The sequence below is a fragment of the Oncorhynchus mykiss genome, chromosome 18 (genome assembly GCF_057628025.1).
Source record: "Oncorhynchus mykiss isolate SJ-2025 chromosome 18, ASM5762802v1, whole genome shotgun sequence".
In the NCBI taxonomy this organism is placed as follows: Eukaryota; Metazoa; Chordata; class Actinopteri; order Salmoniformes; family Salmonidae; genus Oncorhynchus; species Oncorhynchus mykiss.
In genome coordinates, this window is record NC_143039.1 from 20,133,165 (window position 1) to 20,153,278 (window position 20,114).

A 20,114-nucleotide genomic window follows, 5' to 3' on the forward strand; every position below is an offset into this window, starting at 1 on the left:
CTACTATTATGTACTTTACCTTATACTAAATGGGAAATCTGTAATTAGTACGTTAATTTCTGAATTTAAGAATTAATGGCTGTATATATAATTCAAAATACTAACCTATTGCACTATGAGTTTAGTTCAACTGCCGTACCCCATCAGAACCCCAGATATAAGCTTGTTTTACTCCATTGTTTTTAAATGTGTAATTGTGAACTAACACTATACTATAGCCGCAAAACATGGCTAAAACTATCATGTTGATGTCATGGATGGATGGTCGTTCCATGCATTCATAACTCCGTCTGTGAATGTGAGAGTGGTCACCTTTCTCCAGCCCCATCCATCAGCTGTTTACCAAATATGTGTCGAGTTTCTGCTTTGTTGTTTGAACTATAGTGCATTTCTAATAAAATAGCCTCCTCCCCTTATCGGTCGCCACTAGATACCACAAACACAAAGTCATCAACCCCGCCTATTTCTGCAATTTATCGTTTTAAATTGTGGTTTTAAATATAATATTTACTCTAATCTTAACCACACAGCTAACCTTATGTCAAACCTTAAATTAAAACCAAAAGGCACATTTTATTTTTCAATAATTTTTATGATATAACCCCTTATTTATCGCATGTTGTTAGGTTTCACTTTCTCTTAGTTTAGCGATTGGGACAGATCACTTCAAACCACAACTGCAATACAGTCAACAGAAAATAATCCCACAGTTGCAGGGTAAATCTAGTTTCCTCATTTCCTTTCATTGACAATTCATGTTCAATATGAACATCATAACTATCATTTACAGTTGGGTGGGTGTCATGAAAGGTTTTGTGATCATTTAATATTCTGTCTACAACAGGAATAAAACGGTACACATGGTTAAGTAGAAACTGGTAGTGCAGAATTTAATGGAATGTTTTTTACATGAGTAATTCTATGAATGTAGAATAGAACTGAGTCAGTAAGTCCATTTACAATAACACATTGTTTTCACTTTCTAATTCCAAGAAATCATGTGGTCCAGTGGAAGGAGTGAGGTGGTGAAGTACTCTAGAGCCGGATACTGTGAAAGACTAGAGCAAAAAAGTGCATGTTTAGAATGTCAAATAGCCTCACGCTGCTGTACACAGTTTGCACTGTAGAGAAATATATTTTATCTTCATGGTTTGCACACTGGTTGTAGTTTGCCGATCCTGAATGTATGTATCTAAAAAAACATTTGTCTGTTTATTCACTTCCTTCAGATCCATGATTGAATGCAAAGGTAATTTTCAACAGGGCTCTTTTGAGTCATTTTATATTTTGATTAAGTGGTGCACTATAAAGTAAATGGTTAAACCAACAGTACTCATATCTGTCTGAAGTATGAACCAAATATCCATTGTGCCAGTTAACAAAAACATGAATACTTTTATCAATTACCTTTTTGACTTTTCTCTTTCTTGTCTAAGTAGCACACGAGTTGAAATACTACACAGTTGAGACTGGCAATACTTTGGATTCTCATATTCAGTTTATGAGACAACTCAACAACACCACAAGATGTTTTACAGAAGTCGAGTCGCCAGTGGAGAGTGATGTCATCATGGCTTTCTGTCCCATCGTCTCCCGCGCCGGGACTGATATTGAAGCAGCACTGCAACAGATTCCAAGTACAGTAACTCATCCCAAATATGACTTCCATATGTTATTTCCTTCTATACTGCTGCTTTTGATACCATCGATCACCACATTCTTTTGGAGAGATTGGAAACCCAAATTGGTCTACACGGACAAGTTCTGGCCTGGTTTAGATCTTATCTGTCGGAAAGATATCAGTTTGTCTCTGTGAATGGTTTGTCCTCTGACAAATCAACTGTATATTTCGGTGTTCCTCAAGGTTCCGTTTTAGGACCACTGTTGTTAACACTATATATTTTACCTCTTGGAGATGTCATTCGAAAACATAATGTTAACTTTCACTGCTATGCGGATGACACACAGCTGTACATTTCAATGAAACATGGTGAAGCCCCAAAATTGCCCTCGCTAGAAGCCTGTGTTTCAGACATAAGGAAGTGGATGGCTGCAAACCTTCTACTTTTAAACTCGGACAAAACAGAGATGCTTGTCCCAAGAAACAAAGAGATCTTCTGTTGAATCTGACAATTAATCTTGATGGTTGTACAGTCGTCTCAAATAAAACTGTGAAGGACCTCAGCGTTACTCTGGGCCCTGATCTCTCTTTTGATGAACATATCAACACTGTTTCAAGAACAGCTTTTTTCCATCTATGTAACATTGCAAAAATCAGAAACTTTCTGTCCAAAAATGATGCAGAAAAATTAATCCATGCTTTTGTTACTTCTAGGTTAGACTACTGCAATGCTCTACTTTCCGGCTACCCGGATAAAGCACTAAATAAACTTCAGTTAGTGCTAAATACGGCTGCTAGAATCCTGACTAGAACCAAAAAATTTGATCACATTACTCCAGTGCCAGCCTCCCTACACTGGCTTCCTGTTAAGGCAAGGGCTGATTTCAAGGTTTTACTGCTAACCTACAAAGCATTACATGGGCTTGCTCCTACCTATCTTTCTGATTTGGTCCTGCCGTACATACCTACACGTACGCTACGGTCACAAGACGCAGGCCCCCTAATCGTCCCTAGAATTTCTAAGCAAACAGCTGAAGGCAGGGCTTTCTCCTATAGAGCACCATTTTTATGGAATGGTCTGCCTACCCATGTGAGAGACGCAGACTCGGTCTTAACCTTTAAGTCTTTACTGAAGACTCATCTCTTCAGTGGGTCATATGATTGAGTGTAGTCTGGCCCAGGAGTGTGAAGATGAACGGAAAGGCTCTGGAGCAACTAACCGCCCTTGCTGTCTCTGCCTGGCCGGTTCCCCTCTCTCCACTGGGCTTCTCTGCCTCTAACCCTATTACAGGGTCTGAGTCACTGGCTTACTGGTGCTCTTTCATGCCGTCCCTAGAAGGGGTGCGTCACTTGAGTGGGTTGAGTCGCTGACGTGATCTTCCTGTCTGGGTTGGCTCCCCCCCTTGGGTTGTGCTGTGGCGGAGATCTTTGTGGGCTATACTCGGCCTTGTCTCAGGATGGTAAGTTGGTGGTTGAAGATATCCCTCTAGTGGTGTGGGGGCTGTGCTTTGGCAAAGTGGGTGGGGTTATATCCTTCCTGTTTGGCCCTGTCCGGGGGTATCATCAGATGGGGCCGCAGTGTCTCCTGACCCCTCCTGTCTCAGCCTCCAGTATTTATGCTGCAGTAGTTTATGTGTCGGGGGGCTAGGGTCAGTTTGTTATATCTGGAGTACTTCTCCTGTCTTATCCGGCGTCCTGTGTGAATTTAAGTATGCTCTCTCTAATTCTCTCTTTCTCTCAGAGGACCTGAGCCCTAGGACCATGCTTCAGGACTACCTGACATGATGACTCCTTGCTGTCCCCAGTCAAATCAAATCAAATCAATTTATATAGCCCTTCGTACATCAGCTGATATCTCAAAGTGCTGTACAGAAACCCAGCCTAAAACCCCAAACAGCAAGCAATGCAGGTGTAGAAGCACGGTAGCTAGGAAAAACTCCCTAGAAAGGCCAAAACCTAGGAAGAAACCTAGAGAGGAACCAGGCTATGAGGGGTGGCCAGTCCTCTTCTGGCTGTGCTGGGTGGAGATTATAACAGAACATGGCCAAGATGTTCAAATGTTCATAAATGACCAGCATTGTCAAACAATGATAACCACAGTAGTTGTCGAGGGTGCAGCAAGTCAGCACCTCAGGAGTAAATGTCAGTTGGCTTTTCATAGCCGATCATTAAAAGTATCTCTACCGCTCCTGCTGTCTCTAGAGAGTTGAAAACAGCAGGTCTGGGACAGGTAGCACGTCCGGTGAACAGGTCAGGGTTCCATAGCCGCAGGCAGAACAGTTGAAACTGGAGCAGCAGCACGGCCAGCAAGGCCAAAAATAGAAGTCAAACTTATGGATGGTGTCTGTCATAATGGAGCTGTTAAACAAGAGTCCGTACTGCTGTGGATCTCACACAAGTCATTTTTCTCTTTCCAGTGCACAGTCTTCAGTCTACAGCTACCTCTGTACACGGCTTTCATATGTGAAGCGGCGCTTCTGTGACAATAATTAGGTTCCAGTAGGTTCAAAGTAGGTTGTAGGTTGTCATTCATGTGGTCATTGTAATTAGAATAACCATCACAGGTCAAATCAGGTCCACTTTTGTACCAACATTGAAGACATGCTAATTATTTTTATGGATTCCATCTTAAATTCATGGCCTACTTAAGAAAATGTCTTTACTTTTGATGGTAAGACAATTTGCAGTTGTAAGGTATAGAAATTGGGGCCGATATTAAACATTTTCATAAAAATGAATGAAAAAGAATAAAGAAACAGGATCAGTGGAAGGGCACACATCTTAACATCACTGCTAGTTTACACATGCATTCCACTTCTGACACCAGTGTAGCAAACCGTGGGGGGTAACCTGGGTTGCCTGACCCAAGGAAAACTTGCTAGCCACAAACTCAATACAGATATCTTTCTCTTTTGTAGGAGTTGGTAACAGGCATAAAGGCCTCACTCTTTGACTGAGTAAACTGAGCTCAAACGTGAGGGAAAAGGCATTTGAACAAAACAGTACATTCTGGTTAGTGTCCCCTGGTCAGGTTGTTGAAGTCAATCAAGGTGGCTGTAAACACCAAATGGAGGCTACAGCATCAAATAGGCCTTAAATGAAATTCCTTATTCAATCAAATCCTTAAATGGCAACTCCACCACTTTTCAACCTAATTTTCATTATTTCCTGCACAATACAAAGCTCAATACCAGTGTTAACATATGTTAAGTTCTACCCGATGACATCAAAGCACATTTTAAAAACACATTTTCAAACACTGAGATTCGCAGTGAAAATACCCTTCCTTGGGCTAGAAACTCACTGCCGGTTTTAAAAATCACAGTTTTTAACTCTACCCTGTGATGTCATTGACAAGCATTTTTTTTAGGATCTTATCTTTGTAACCACAGATCATAGAAACATGCTGGTTTGGTGACGATGAATATGTGGAGGAATTGTCCTTTAAATGAAGTTCCTTGTTCAATAAGACTGTTCAGCAGTAACATAATGTTTTGCTGAAATGTTATCCAGCCTGAAATGGAAGTGTACGTTCATACAGATGTCTGATACACAGGATCACCAACAACTGAGTGATAGTCTTGTATGAACTGTTATGTGCATGTAACTCTCAAAATAAAGGAAACACTTGAGTAACCGATGGATATAAAGTATATTGAAAACAGGTGCTTCCACACAGGTGTGGTTCCTGAGTTAATTAAGCAATTAACATCCCATCATGCTTAGGGTCATGCGTAGAAATGCCCAGTTGCCCATTATTTTGGCTTCCATGGCTAGAAGAAGAGATCTCAGTGATTTTGATCAGAGAGGAAGAAGCGAAGAGAAATGGTCCAATCCCATCAAAATCTGTCCAATCCCATCAAAATCTGTCCATGTGGGAATACGACATTCTGTTTATTAAGCAGACCTCCTGCCTTCTCACCTTTGGGACATCGACTCCCATTGTTAGGGCGGAGACAAGAACATCTCTTCATTATATACATATATATTCTGCTTTGAAAGAGAGGTCTCGAAGGATTATAGTGGGTTTAAAGGGTATTTGTGTCGGTCTCAGTCACCAGGCTCAACCCTATTGGACACTTATGTGAGATTCTGGAGCGGCGCCTGAGAAGGGTTTTCCACCACCATCAACAAAATGATGGCATTCCTCCAAAAGAGTTCGACTCTTCTACAATCTATGCCAAGGTGTACGAAGCTACGCCCTATTCAGACACTTTATGTTGGGGTTTCCTTTATTTTGGCAGTTAGCCTCCTGTACCTGACCTTATATTAAAGGACCCACCAGAGGGGAATGCCACCCTTATTTCAATGTAATTCCTGCTTAAGAGCGGAAATGCTTGTTTAGGTTCCATCTCTGAATAATGACGCAGACTACATGTAGACCTACATATTCATGAACTGCGGGTGGGAAGGAACGTCATGGTGACTTCCACGTGGAGTGGACAAACATCAACAAATAGGTAACTGACCGCTGTCAGTGTAGCTACCTAGCTAAGCTAATGTTAAAGTTATGTTGCTGTTTTTTTTTAAACTACACCGTATTCAAAAGATTAGGCTATTCTGGAACTATAGTTGTCATAAACATTTAGGGAAAAGCATGGCCACAGATGGAAACCAATAACTTTAACTTCACATTCTATTGTTATCTCCACAGTTTGGGCATCTTCAATAATATATGTTTTTCTCCATTGTAAAGAACACAGTGGAACCTTTGGTAGGTAGTCATTGAACAAAGCCAAGTCAGAAATGGTCAATGTGAAGAACCAAGTCGTGTGTATATATATATATATGACTTGGTTCTGCACATTGACCATTTCTGACTTGGCTTTGCTCAATGACTACCTACCAAAGGTTGCACTGTGTTCTTTACAATGGAGAAAAACATCTCTCACATTCATTTAGTCAAGTCCTATGTAGTCATTGTGTCACACCCTGATCAGTTTCAGCTGTCTTGTGCTTGTCTCCACCCCCCACCAGGTGTCTCCTATTTTTCCCCATTATCCCCTGTGTATTTATACCAGCCTTTTCTGTTTGTCTGTTGCCAGTTTGTCTTGTGTGAGGTCTTACCAGTGTGTTTCCTGTTTTCTCTAGTGCTTGTTTTCTAGTCTTCCCGGTTCCAACCTTCTTGCCTGCTGTTCTGTCCCTTTTTGACTCTGCCTTGGACTATGAACCTCTGCCTGCCAATTTGGATGCCCCTTGGTTCGGTTCACAGAATGTTTATTATAACCATCTGCCTCCTGTGTCTGCATCTGGGTCATATCCTGAGTGGTGATACATTGAGCAAAGCCAAGTTATTTTTATATATATATATATATATATATACAGTAATTGAGCACAGCACAGCACAGCCAAGTCTTATAAACTCTGCAAAAAATAAATGTCCTCTCACTGTGTTTTATTTAAGGCAAACTTAACGTGTAAATATTTGCATGAACTTAAGAGTCAACAACTGAGACAAACTGAACAAGTTCCACAGACATGTGACTAACAGAAATGGAATAATGTGTCCCTGAACAAAGGGGGGGTCAGAATCAAAAGTAACAGTCAGTATCTGGTGTGGCCACCAGCTGCATTGTTGGTGATCCTGTGTACCTCCTCATGGAGGAGATACAGATTTGCCTGTTCTTGCTGTGTACCCTACTCCTCCACCAAGGCACCTGCAAATTCCCTGACATTTCTGGGGGGGAATGCATTAGCTCTAACCCTCCGATCCAACAGCTCCCAGACGTGCTCATTGGGATTGAGATCCGGGCTCTTCGCTGGCCATGGAAGAACACTGACATTCCTGTCTTGCAGGAAATCATGCACAGAACGAGCAGTATGGCTGGTGGCAGTGTCATGCCTGCAGGAAGGGTACCACATGAGGGAGGAGGATGTCTTCCCTGTAACGCACAGTGTTGAGATTGCCTGCAATGACAACAAGCTCAGTCCGATGATGCTGTGACACACCGCCCCAGACCATGACGGACCCTCTACCTCCAAATCGATCCCGCTCCAGAGTACAGGCCTCGGTGAAACGCTCATTCCTCCCACGATAAACACGAATCCGACCAGCATCCCTGGTGAGACAAAACCGCGACTCTTCAGTGAAGAGCACTTTTTGCCAGTCCTGTCTGGTCCAGCAACGGTGGGTTTGTGCCCATAGGCGACGTTGTTGCCGATGATGTCTGGTGAGGACCTGCCTTACAATAGACCTACAAGCCCTCAGTCCAGCCTCTCTCAGCCTATTGCGGACAGTCTGAGCACCGATGGAGGGATTTTGCGTTCCTGGTGTAACTCGGGCAGTTGTTGTTGCCATCCTGTACTTGTCCCGCAGGTGTGATGTTTGGATGTACCGATCCTGTGCAGGTGTTGTAACACGTGGCCTGCCACTGAGGACGATCAGCTGTTCGTCCTGTCTCCCTGTAGCGCTGTCCTAGGCGTTTCACAGTACGGACATTGCAATTTATTGCCCTGGCCACATCTGCAGTCCTCATGCCTCCTTGCAGCATGCCTAAGGAACGCTCACACAGATGAGCAGGGACCCTGGGCATCTTTCTTTTGGTGTTTTTCAGGGTCAGTAGAAAGGCCTCTTTAGTGTCCTAAGTTTTCATAACTGTGGCCTTAATTGCCTACCGTCTGTAAGCTGTTAGTGTCTTAACGATCGTTCCACAGGTGCATGTTCATTTATTGTTTATGATTCATTGAACAAGCATGGGAAACAGTGTTTAAACCCTTTACAAAGACGATCTGTGAAGTTCTTTGGATTTTTACAAATGGTCTTTTAAAGACAGGGTTCCTGAAAAAGTTTATTTTTTTGCTGAGTTTAGGTATACAGTGTCCCATTATCAGCAACCATCACTCCTGTTTTCCAATGGCACGTTGTGTTAGCTAATCCAAGTTTATCATTTTAAAAGGCTAATTGATCATTAGAAAACCCCTTTTCAATTATGTTAGCACAGCTGAAAACTGTTGTTCTGATTAAAGAAGCAATAAAACTGGCGTTCTTTAGACTAGTTCAATATCTGGAGAATCAGCATTTGTGGGTTCGATTACAGGCTCAAAATGGCCAGAAACAAAGTGCTTTCTTCTGAAACTCGTCAGACTATTCTTGTTCTGAGAAATTAAGGCTATTCCACGCAAGAAATTACCAAGAAACTGAAGATCTCGTACAACGCTGTGTACTACTCCCTTCACAGAACAGTGCAAACTGGCTCTAACCAGAATAGAAAGAGGAGTGGGAGGCCCTGGTGCACAACTGAGCAAGAGGACAAGTACATTAAAGTGGCTAGTTTGAGAAACAGACGCCTCACAAGTCCTCAAATGGCAGCTTCATTAAATGCTACCCGCAAAACACCAATCTCATTGTCAATAGTAAAGGGGCGACTCCGGGATGCTTGGAAGGCAAAACGCAGGAACTTCCGGTGACGCGGATTACCGGCACATGGAAGTACGTGTCCTTTAGGTCTATGCATATTCAAAAGTCTTTGGTGTGGACACATTCCAGCAGACGTTTTGTCGTAAGCATTCGAAAGGGCCTCGTTGAGACTGCGTAGATCCAATATTGGCCTCATTCCCCCCATCTTTTTTGGCACTAGGAAGTAGGGCGAATATAGCCTGTGGAGCGGCTGCTCTCTCTGGTGCTGCAGGAGAGGTGGAAGGTGCCGGAGGTGCGGGGCCCATACGGCCCACCGAGGTGTTGCGATTCGACGGGCTCTCCGTCTGGCTGTAGACCCAGGTCTACTAGAGAGTGAAGCTGGGTGCCTCTCTGGGACTTGATCTAGACCCTCCTGCCAATGGCAGTTGTCTAGATAGCTGCTTCCTCTGTCTTCCCAAAACGCTCTGTCATGGGGGCGTTCTGCAGGGCGGCTTTGTCGGATTCCTTCATGGCCGTCAAAGACAGCTAGAGGTGTCACTCCGCAACCACCGAAGTGGCCATGGACCTTCCCACACACACAGCCGACGCCTGGGTGAGATGAAGTATGGCGTCGGAAATTCTCGACGCCTCTTATATCTCCTCTCCTGACAGCTCAGTGTTACGTGGTGAGAAGGGACAGAGAGGCTGCCAGAAGGGCAATATTATTCGCTGCTGCTACAGCCTGGACCTCTAGTGCAAAGGACTTCTCTACCAGCTGAGCTGTGAGCTGGTCCTTTGTTGTAGGTAGAGTGGGTTTTCTGGGTGACGGCCAGGAGCTCATACCCGGGACGAGGTACGCAGCCATGGTGTCCTCGAGCCTGGGGATCCCCTGGGGTCGTCTGCCGTCCACTCTGGTGAATGGGGTGTAAAGATTTTTGCCGGCTCCCAGTGGCACCACCGCTCTTTTTGGTCTAGAGTAGGGGCCGCCCTCCATCATATCTACTTCCGGGTTGGAGAGAATGGAGGGCAGCGTGATCTCCAGCCATCTCGCTCAATGAGCCCTGGAAAATCAGAGCGCAGAGAGAGAGGCTGTTGCGTAGGAGAGGGCTGCTGAAATTTCAGAGCCCGTCTCTTCCTCGCCCAAGGATGAGAAAAACCTTGCACTCTCCATTGGGAGGGGGGGTTCGAGAGAAAAATCCAAACACTTCCCAATATCTTCGTCTTCTCTAGAGGCAACATGCTAGGGCATTCCGGGGGATCTGTGAGGCCGCCCCTAGCGTGCTGTGATCCTAGGCACACAAAACATAAGTTGTGTGAGTCTACAGTCGCCATAGTGGAGCAGCGACACTGAGCTCATAAAAGAGCTTTTGGGTTGGGTGGAAATGGTATGCTCATTTAGAAGGACGACGTCGAGGACTTAGAGATCGACATCAGGTTCGTCCTGAGACTTATTTTCTCGGCTTCTTCAGTCCAGTCGCTGAAAATAATGGGAGGCTGATTGAGGGGAAGCATCCCCTTATATAGGGACACCTGTACTCCCATTGGCTGCAGTTGGGTGCATAATTTTCTCTCAGGCTATTCGCTGCCTAGCCAGCAGGGGAAACCACCTCAGAGCAGATCTCCCCTATGGGGTGGGGCTGCACGTTATAGAACATGAATTATGATCTCTGGTTGAAAATATGCTGCGTTCAAAACAACTGGCAATTTGAAAAAATTAACCATGATGTCAGTGATCCTCAGGTCAGAAAGTCAGAGCTTTAGAAATGGGCCCGAGTTCCCGAATTGGAAGAATTAAATGACCATTCAAACAATTTTTCCCCCCCATTTATTTTCTGATTAACCGTTGTTTAGAATGCACTGAAGTCTGAGACTTCCAAGCTCTGAGTTGTTTTAAACGTGGCATTAATTCTACATTTCAACCTAATGATATTCTACCACGGGTGCCAGGAGTGGAGACGGCCAGTGTCACTATCAAATCAAATGTTCTATCAAATATTTTTTTGGGGTCACATGTGCGGAACACAACAGGTGTAGTAGACCTTACCGTGAAATGCTTCCTTATGAGCCCTTGACCAACAATGCAGTTCAAGAAATAGTTTAAATATTATTTACCAAATAAAAAAAGTAAAAAATTCAATAAAAAGTAACACAATAAAATATCAATAACGAGGCTTTATACAGGGACTACCGGTACTGAGTCAATGCGCAGGGATACATAAGACAATGGACTAAAGATGAGCTTCCACCATGTTGTTTTCACCTGTCAAGTCTTTCCAATCAGTGCAGGTGAAGGGGACGAGAGGACAGATTTTTAAGCAATTGAGGCGAGCAAACAAATGTAAATTGTGCTTGGTCTAACTACTGTTATTTACCTTATATTAAAGTGGCAATCTGCTATTGGTACATACATTTTTGGACTTTTGAATTAATTATATATACACACATTGATTCTTAAAGACTATAAATTCTAATTGCACTATGAGATTACTTCAACTGTCAACCCCATCAGAACCCAAAATATAAGCTTGTTTTATTCCATTGTTTTTAAATGTGTAATTGTAAACAAAGACTGCATAGCCTCCAACCTTGTCTAAAACTATAATTTCTATATCATGGATGGTGGTGCATCCATAGGTCTGTCTATAAATGTGAGTGTGGTTACATTTTTCCAGCCCCAATTCCTCAGCTGTTTACCAAATCAGTTGTGCTCACTTTGTTGTTTGAACTGTAGATTGCCTAGATGGTTGCGTTCACACAGGCAGCCCAATTCTTATATTGTTTTCACCAATTGGTCTTCTGACCAATCAGATCAGCTCTGAAAAAGATATGATGTGATTGGTCAAAAGACCAATTAGCGGAAGAAAAATCAGAACGCAGCTGCCTGTGTAAACTCAGCATTTGTGACTTTCTGAAAAAATTGCCCCTCCCCTTATTATCTCATGCTGTTTAGTTTCACTTTCTCTTTGCTATTAAAACAGATCACCAGATCATCGCTATTAAACCAGATCAAACCACAACTGCAGTACAGTCAACAGAAAAGAGTCCAATAGCTGCAGGGTAAGTCTATTTTCCTCATTTCATTTGACATTTCATTTTCAATACGAACACCATAGCTATCATTTACAGTTGGGTGGGTGTCGTGAAAGGTTTTGTGATAGATATTAAATTATATCTACAGCAGGAATAAAACAGTACACTTGGTTATGTGGAAACTGGTTGTGCAGAATTGAATGGAATGTTTTTTAGGTCAGTAATTCTATGAATGTAGAATAGAACAGAGTCAGTAAGTACATTTACAATAACACATTACTTTCACTGTCAAATTCCAAGAAATCACGTGGTCCAGTGGAAGGACTGAGGTGGTGAAGTACTCTAGAGCGGATACTGTGAAAGATAAGAGAGTGAAAGTTTAGAATGTGAAATAGCTTCACGCTAATGTATGCAGTTCGCACCATGGAGAAAGATCAAATCAAATTGTATTAGTTGCATACATATATTTAGCAGATGTTATTGCAGGTGTAGCGAAACGCTTATCTAATCTAGTAATATCTAACAATTCACTACAATCAAAAAGTAAAATAATGGAATTAAGAAACATATAAGACAGATAGATGGTTTGCACACTGGTTGTTGTACATGTTTTCCTATCCTGAATGTATCTATCTAGACTAATAAACCCATTTGTCTGTTCATTCACTTCCTTTAGATCCATGATTGAACACAAAGGTAATTTTCAACAGGGCTCTTTTGTATAATGTAACATTTTGATGAAGGGGAGCACTATAAAGTAAATGGTTAAACCTACAATGCTCTTATATCTGGCTGAACTATGAACATTGTTCCAATTAACAAAAACATTAATACTTTTATCAATGACCTTTTTGACCTTCCTCTTTGTTGTCTGTTTAAAATCAGTTGCACACAATATGAAGTACTACACAGTTGAGACTGGCAATACTTTGGAAACTCATATTCAGTTTATGAGACGACTCAACAACACCACAAGATGTTTTACGGAAGTCAAGTCTCCAGTGGAGAGTGATGTCATCATGGCTTTCTGTCCCATCGTCTCCCGCGCCGGGACTGATATTGAAGCAGCACTGCAACAGATTCCAAGTACAGTAACTCATCCCAAATATGACTTCCTAAACAATGTTATTTCCTTCTATACTAGATATTCTCTTTCCACACCAGTTTTCCTCAAATGTACCAACGGCATGAATGACATGACTAAATTGTTTATTTGAGAGGCTTATAGGTTAATTTTGACGTATTCCCACATTCTCTTTCTTGACAGTGGGTAAAGATGTCATTCTGGTAGTGCTGCATCACACCTTCAACCCAGACTACACTGTACCTTACAGCAGCAGACTAGTGACCAGAAGTGATGTAATACTCACAGTGGACTGTCTGTTCCATGAGAGACTGGGAGGACTACTGGACTGTCCTCGCAATGATGCAGCAGTCAGAAATATTAGGCAGAAGTTTGACACAGTGGACTGTCTGTTCCATGAGAGCCAGGGACTACTGGACTGTCCTCACAATGATGCAGCAGTCAGAAATATTAGGCAGAAGTTTGACATAGATCCTGTGGTATGGTATCAATTAATCATCATTTTGAATACAGTATTTCTCTATTTGATGTACGGTATTCATTTTTCCTCTCCTTTTTTTACAGGCCAGAAATCGTGACTGTCTAGCTTGGATTCTAAACGCTGCCATGGTATGAGAAAAAGTAACCATACATCAGCAACTACTATACTGAACAAGAATATAAACGCAACGTGCAACAATTTCAAAGATTTTTACTGATTTCCAGTTCATATAAGGAAATAAGTAATCAAAAAGATTAAGCAGAAGCTTTACAATGTATGATGTCAATTAATCATCATTTTGAATACAGTATCTCTGTATTTGATGTACTCATTCTTCCTCTCCTTTATTTTACAGACCAGAAGTTGTGGCTTTCTAGCTTGGATTCTAAACGGTGTCATGGTATGTCAAATTACTGCAAATTATAAAAGTAACTATAGATCATCAACTGCTATAATGAACAAAAATATAAACACAACATGCAACAATTTCAAAGATTTGACTGAGTCATAGATCATATAAGGAAATCAGTCAAATTGAAATAAATGAATTAATGGAGCTGTTAAACAACAGTCAGAACTGTTTTGGATCTGACACAAGTCATTATTCTCTTTCCAGTGGGCAGTGTCTTCAGGCTACAACTACGTTTTCATTCACAGTAGGTTCTATTGTGTGGTCATTCATGTGGTCAATGTGATACAGTAATCATCACAGGTCAAATCAGCACCAACATCTTGTGTTTTATGTTTCCTAATCTTTTCAAGATCCACATCCCTCTACAAGGCCTCATTCTGACAGTCTATCTGTGATTCGGAGCAATATAATGGTTTGTCAAATCATTGCAAATGATATAACTACAGATGTAGGATCTTCATTTGATCACTCTTTTGTTGCTGAAATGCAAACTAGTAGTGTATTTGCATTTCCACTATGAAGTTTCAGACTTGATTTGCCCTAACAAAGAATATCAACCCCTATAAAAATGTCCATGAACTATAATCCACATAACAATTCACATTTCCTGTTGCTGCAGAATTATTTTCCTGATGTAGTACACTGGCTCAAATTAGGATTATACATCTGTATACACTTAGTATACCAAACATGAGGAACACCTTTCTTTCTATCATGGAGTTGGTACAGTATATAGTGCTATTTCAAATATTTGCCAAATGATGAAATTATACATCATCAATCATGTGCCTCTTCAGGGAGACACTTAAAAAAGAAAAATAGAAGTGAAACTGTCATAATGGAGCTGTTAAACAAGAGTCAGTACTGCTGTGGATCTCACACAAGTCATTTTTCTCTTTCCAGTACACAGTGTCTTCAGTCTACAGCTACCTCTGTACACGGCTTTCATATGTGAAGCGGCGCTTCTGTGACAATAATTAGGTTCCAGTAGGTTCAAAGTAGGTTGTAGGTTGTCATTCATGTGGTCATTGTAATTAGAATAACCATCACAGGTCAAATCAGGACCACTAACATGTTGTGATTAATGTTTTCTAATCTTTTCAAGATCCACATCCCTCTTCAAGACCTCGTTCCAGAAGTGATGAAAGCAGTTCCACTTTTGTACCAACAATGAAGACATGCTAATTGTTTTTATGGATTCCATCTTTAATTGTATGGCCTACTTAAGAAAATGTCTTTACTTTTGATGTCAAGAGCACTTGCAGGTGTAATGTATAGAAATTGGGGCCGATATTAAACATTTTAATAAAAATGAATGAAAAATAATAAAGAAGAAACAGGATCTGTGGAAGGGGATGCATCTCAACATCACTGCTAGTTTGCACATACATCATACTTCTGACACCAGTGTAGCAAACAGTGGGGGGTGACCTGGGTTGCTTGACGCAAGAAAAACTTGCTAACCACAAACTCAATACGGATAGCTTTCTCTTTTCGAGGAGTTTGGAACAGGCATACAAAGGCTTGACTTTTTCCAATAGTTCGATGACTAAGCTGAGCTAAGCTAAACATTTTTCTTTTTTTTCACATTTATTTTACCAGGTAGGCCAGTTGAGAACACCTTTATTTAACCAGGTAGGCCAGTTGAGAACACCTTTATTTAACCAGGTAGGCCAGTTGAGAACACCTTTATTTAACCAGGTAGGCCAGTTGAGAACACCTTTATTTAACCAGGTAGGCCAGTTGAACAAGTTCTCATTTACAACTGCGACCTGGCCAAGATAAAGCAAAGCAGTGCGACACATACAACAACACAGAGTTACAGACGGTGAGGGAAAAGGCATTTGAACAAAACATTGCGTTCTGGTTTGTGTCCCCTGGTCGGATTGTTGAAGTCAAGGTGGCTGTAAACACCAAATGGAGAAGAGAGCATGAAATAGGCCTTAAATTAAGTTCCTTATTCAATAAAATCCTTAAAGGGCAACTCCATCACTTATCAACCTAATTTTCAGCACAATACAAGCACAATACCAGTGTCAACATTCACTATATATACAAGAGTATGTGGACACCATTTCAGGTGAGTGGATTCGGCTATTTCAGCCACATCCTTTGCTGACAGGTGTATAAAATCAAGCACACAGCCATGCAATCTCCATGGGAAAACATTGGCTGTAGATTGGCCTTACTGAAGACCTCAGTGACTTTCAACATGGCACCATCATAGGATGCCACCTTTCCAACAAATCAATTCGTCAAATTTCTGCCCTGGTCAACTGTAAGTGCGGTTATTGTGAAGTGGAAACATCCAGGAGCAACAACGCCTCAGCCTTGAAGAGGTAGGCCACACAAGCTCACAGAATGGGACTGCCAAGGGCTGAAGCCTGTAGCGGGTAAAAACCCCTCTGTCCTCGGTTGCAACACTCACTACTGAATTTCAAACGGCCTCTGGAAGCAACACAATAACTGTTTGTTGGGAGCTCCATGAAATGGGTTTCAATGACCGAACAGCCACACAGAAGCCTAAGAGCACAATGCGCAATGCCAAGCGTCAGCTGGAGTGGTGTAAAGCTTGCTGCCATTTGTACTTTGGAGCAGTGGAAAGGCGTTCTCTGGAGTGATGAATCATGCTTCACCATCTGGTAGTCCGACGGACGAATCTGGGTATGGCGGATGCCAGGAGAAAGCTACCTGCCCCAATGCATAGTACCAACTGTAAAGTTTGGTGGAGGAGGAATAATGGTCTGGGGCTGTTTTTCATGGGTCGCGCTATGCCCCCTAGTTCCAGTGAAAGGAAATCTTAACGCTACAGCATACAATGATATTCTAGACTATTCTGTACTTTGTGGCAACAGTTTGGGGAAGGTCCTTTCCTATTTCAGCATGACAATGCCCCCGTGCACAAAGTGATTTGGTTTGGTGATTATGAATATGTGGAGGAATTGCCGTTGAAATGAAGTTCCTCGTTCAATAAGTGTTCAGCAGTAACATACCATTTTGCTGAAATGTTACACAGCCTGAGTAGGAAGTGTACATTCATACAGATGTCTGATACACAGGATCACCAACAACTGAGGGATCGTCTTGTATGAACTGTTATGTGCATGTAACTCTCAAAATAAAGGAAACACTTGAGTAAACGATGGATACAAAGTATATTAAAAGCAGGTGCTTCCACACAGGTGTGGTTCCTGAGTTAATTAAGCAATTAACATCCCATCATGCTTAGGGTCATGTGTAGAAATGCCCAGTTGCCCATTATTTTGGCTACCATGGATAGAAGAAGAGATCTCAGTGACTTTGAACAGAGAGGAAGAGGCGAAGTGAAAGGGTCCAATCCCATGTGGGAATACTACATTCTGTTTATTAAGCAGACCTCCTGCCTTCTCACCTTTGGGACATCGACTCCCATTGTTAGGGCGGAGACAAGAACATCTCTTCATTATATACATATATATTCTGCTTTGAAAGAGAGGTCTCGAAGGATTATAGTGGGTTTAAAGGGTATTTGTGTCGGTCTCAGTCACCAGGCTCAACCCAATTGGACACTTATGGGAGATTCTGGAGTGGCGCTTGAGCAGTGTTCCATCAACAAAACACCAAATCATGGAATTGCTCCCCAAAGAATGGTGTCACATTCCTCCGAAAGAGTTCCAGACATTTGTACAATCTATGCCAAGGCGCAATGAAACGGTTCTGCTGGCTTGTGGTGTCCCAACGCCCTGTTAAGACACTTTATGTTAGTGTTTCCTTTATTTTGGCCGTTGGCCTACCTGTACTTGACCTTATATTAAAGGACCCACCAGAGGACAATGCTGCCCTCATTTCGACGTAATTCCTGCCTACTGCAGGAAATTCTTGTTTTGGATCCACCTCCGAAATATGACCAGACAATTTACAGGCTTACATATTCACGAATTGTGGGTGGGAAGAAATGTGGTGACTGGTGATTTTTCCATGTGGAGTGGACATACATCAACAAATAGGTAACTGACAGCTGTTAGTGTAGCTACCTAGCTAGCACGCTAACCTTAGCTAGTTAATGTTATCTGTTGTTGCTGTTTTTTTACTACACCGTATTCAAAAGATTAGGCTATTCTGGAGATGGACTTGTCATAATCATTTAGGGAAAAGCATGGCCACAGATGGATACCAGTATCTTTGTCTTCATGTTCTATTGTTATCTCTGAAGATTGGGCATCTTCAATAATAGATGTTTTTATCCATTGTAATGGACACAGTGGAACCTTTGGTAGGTAGTCATTGAGCAAAGCCGAGTCATATATACAGTCATTGAGCAAAGCCAAATCATCTAGTCATTGAGGAAAGCCAAGTAATAAATAGTCATTGAGTAAAACCAAGTCATAGATACAGTCATTGTGTCACAACCGGATCTGTTTCACCTGCCTTGTCCTTGTCCCCACTCCCCACCAGGTGTCTCCTATTTTTTCCCCCTTTATCCCCTGTGTATTTATACCTGTGTTTTCTGTTTGTTGCCAGTTCATCTTGTTTTGTCAGGTCTTACCAGCATGTTTTCTAGTCTTTCTAGTCTTTCTTCCTGTTTAAGACCTGCCTGCCTGCCGCTGTGTCCCTTTTTGACTCTGCCTTGGACTACGAACCTATGCCTGCCTTTGACCTGCACCTTTTGTTATGAAATATTCTGAGAACCGAACCACCCGCCTCGTGTCTGCGTCATATCTTGAGAAGTGATACATTGAGCAAAGTCATACATACAGTCTGAGCAAAGCCAGGTCAGCACATGGACTGGAGTTTTAAAAGTTTTCCACCAATGTTTACACACGTTTTGTGCTGCCATCAATTTAGACGGTGACAGATTATTTTAATTACAGCGGTTAAAATGGCTTTTGATTGTGTTCCATGGTGTTTATCGCCCCCTAGTGGAACTTTCTGGTACTTAGACTACGGAAACAAGTAGAGTTATTGATAGAATTGCTTACTTATCAATGTTAGTTGGTTGCATTTACTCACAAATTGCCTTTCATGTATGCTGTCAGCTGTATTAGGTTGCTCGTGTGTCATAAACAAATTGTTAAACATACAATGCTGTAGTTTTGTTACTGTTCCTAGTGTAATATGCTTTATTGTACAGAGGTGTTTGCACATTAGTGTAATGAAAGGGTTTGGCTAGTTGCTGCTCATATGGTAATTTGCTATCTGGTTTGGTATCATGCAAGATACATCGGACCATGGCACTTGCTTTGTATTTATGCAACTTACTGTATAATGTACAGCTGATGATGGGAATTGAATACTGAAGAATATTATTCTGCATTTTGCAGTTTAACAACAGTTTTCAATATATTCATTCAAGAATAGTCAAGCCTTGGGACTTTTATTGAAGACTTAGTTATCTGTCTAGTTTTGCATGGGAACCCAATTCGAGGGCAGAAAACGTTTGAATCTTTGGGCCATTTCCCCAAAACACAAAACTCCAAATCTCTAGCAAAAGCAAACACTGCATTCAAAACGGCTTAATTTCTTTCCAAAATAGTTTGTTGCGTCTTATTAAGAGATCTGTCAACCAACCAACACACTGATGTGCTCAAAACAAAACACTAAGTATATCCTATCAGTGGGTTTATGCCTTTTGCATTTAAGGTGTTACACTGTAGCCGGCTGTGGAAGGTTGTTACAGTATACCTACTCAAATATACATAAACAAATGCAATACAGTAACAAAAACATTCATTTATTTCCAAAATGCAGTATTTTTGAACACTTGTGTTTTGTGTGCAACCCTTTCCATACCCAACAGGAGAAAACCAGGAAAAACATTCAGTAAGATACAAAAATGAAAGTGGCTCATTATTTCAACAACACATGCAAATATAAGAAAAAAGACATTTGGCTGCATCCTGCCTCCTATTTTGGTCTGGCCACAGCACCTCATCCACATCATAAGTGATGTTCTCCCTGGCTAAACAACGGGGAAATGACAGATCCAGCCGCCGAAAGCCTCCACGTCAACTCCACCACATGCATCCTCCATTGCCTGGAGAAAAGGCATGTGTGCGAGGGGATGGCGATCATACACCTTCCATCGCCATGCTGAAAAAACTCTTCAATTGGGTTTAGTAATGGGGAATATGATGGGAGGTATAGAACAATACATTGTGGGTGGTCGATGAA

At 41.8% G+C, this 20,114-nt stretch overlaps 1 protein-coding gene across 1 annotated transcript in view; it reads left to right on the forward strand.

The window, feature by feature from the left end:
* The first annotated feature begins 631 nt into the window (after positions 1-631).
* LOC110527213 (uncharacterized) overlaps positions 632-20,114 on the forward strand; it is a 28,847-nt gene continuing 9,364 nt past the window's right edge. The window contains exons 1-12 of the mRNA XM_090209473.1: positions 632-717; positions 1,230-1,249; positions 1,440-1,637; positions 11,936-12,014; positions 12,664-12,683; positions 12,873-13,073; positions 13,255-13,550; positions 13,636-13,680; positions 13,908-13,952; positions 14,169-14,208; positions 14,315-14,376; positions 14,868-14,942. Of these exons, the coding sequence (XP_090065599.1) occupies positions 1,234-1,249; positions 1,440-1,637; positions 11,936-12,014; positions 12,664-12,683; positions 12,873-13,073; positions 13,255-13,550; positions 13,636-13,680; positions 13,908-13,952; positions 14,169-14,208; positions 14,315-14,376; positions 14,868-14,942 (1,077 nt within the window). The 5' untranslated portion in view covers positions 632-717; positions 1,230-1,233. The remainder of the gene's footprint in view (positions 718-1,229; positions 1,250-1,439; positions 1,638-11,935; positions 12,015-12,663; positions 12,684-12,872; positions 13,074-13,254; positions 13,551-13,635; positions 13,681-13,907; positions 13,953-14,168; positions 14,209-14,314; positions 14,377-14,867; positions 14,943-20,114) is intronic.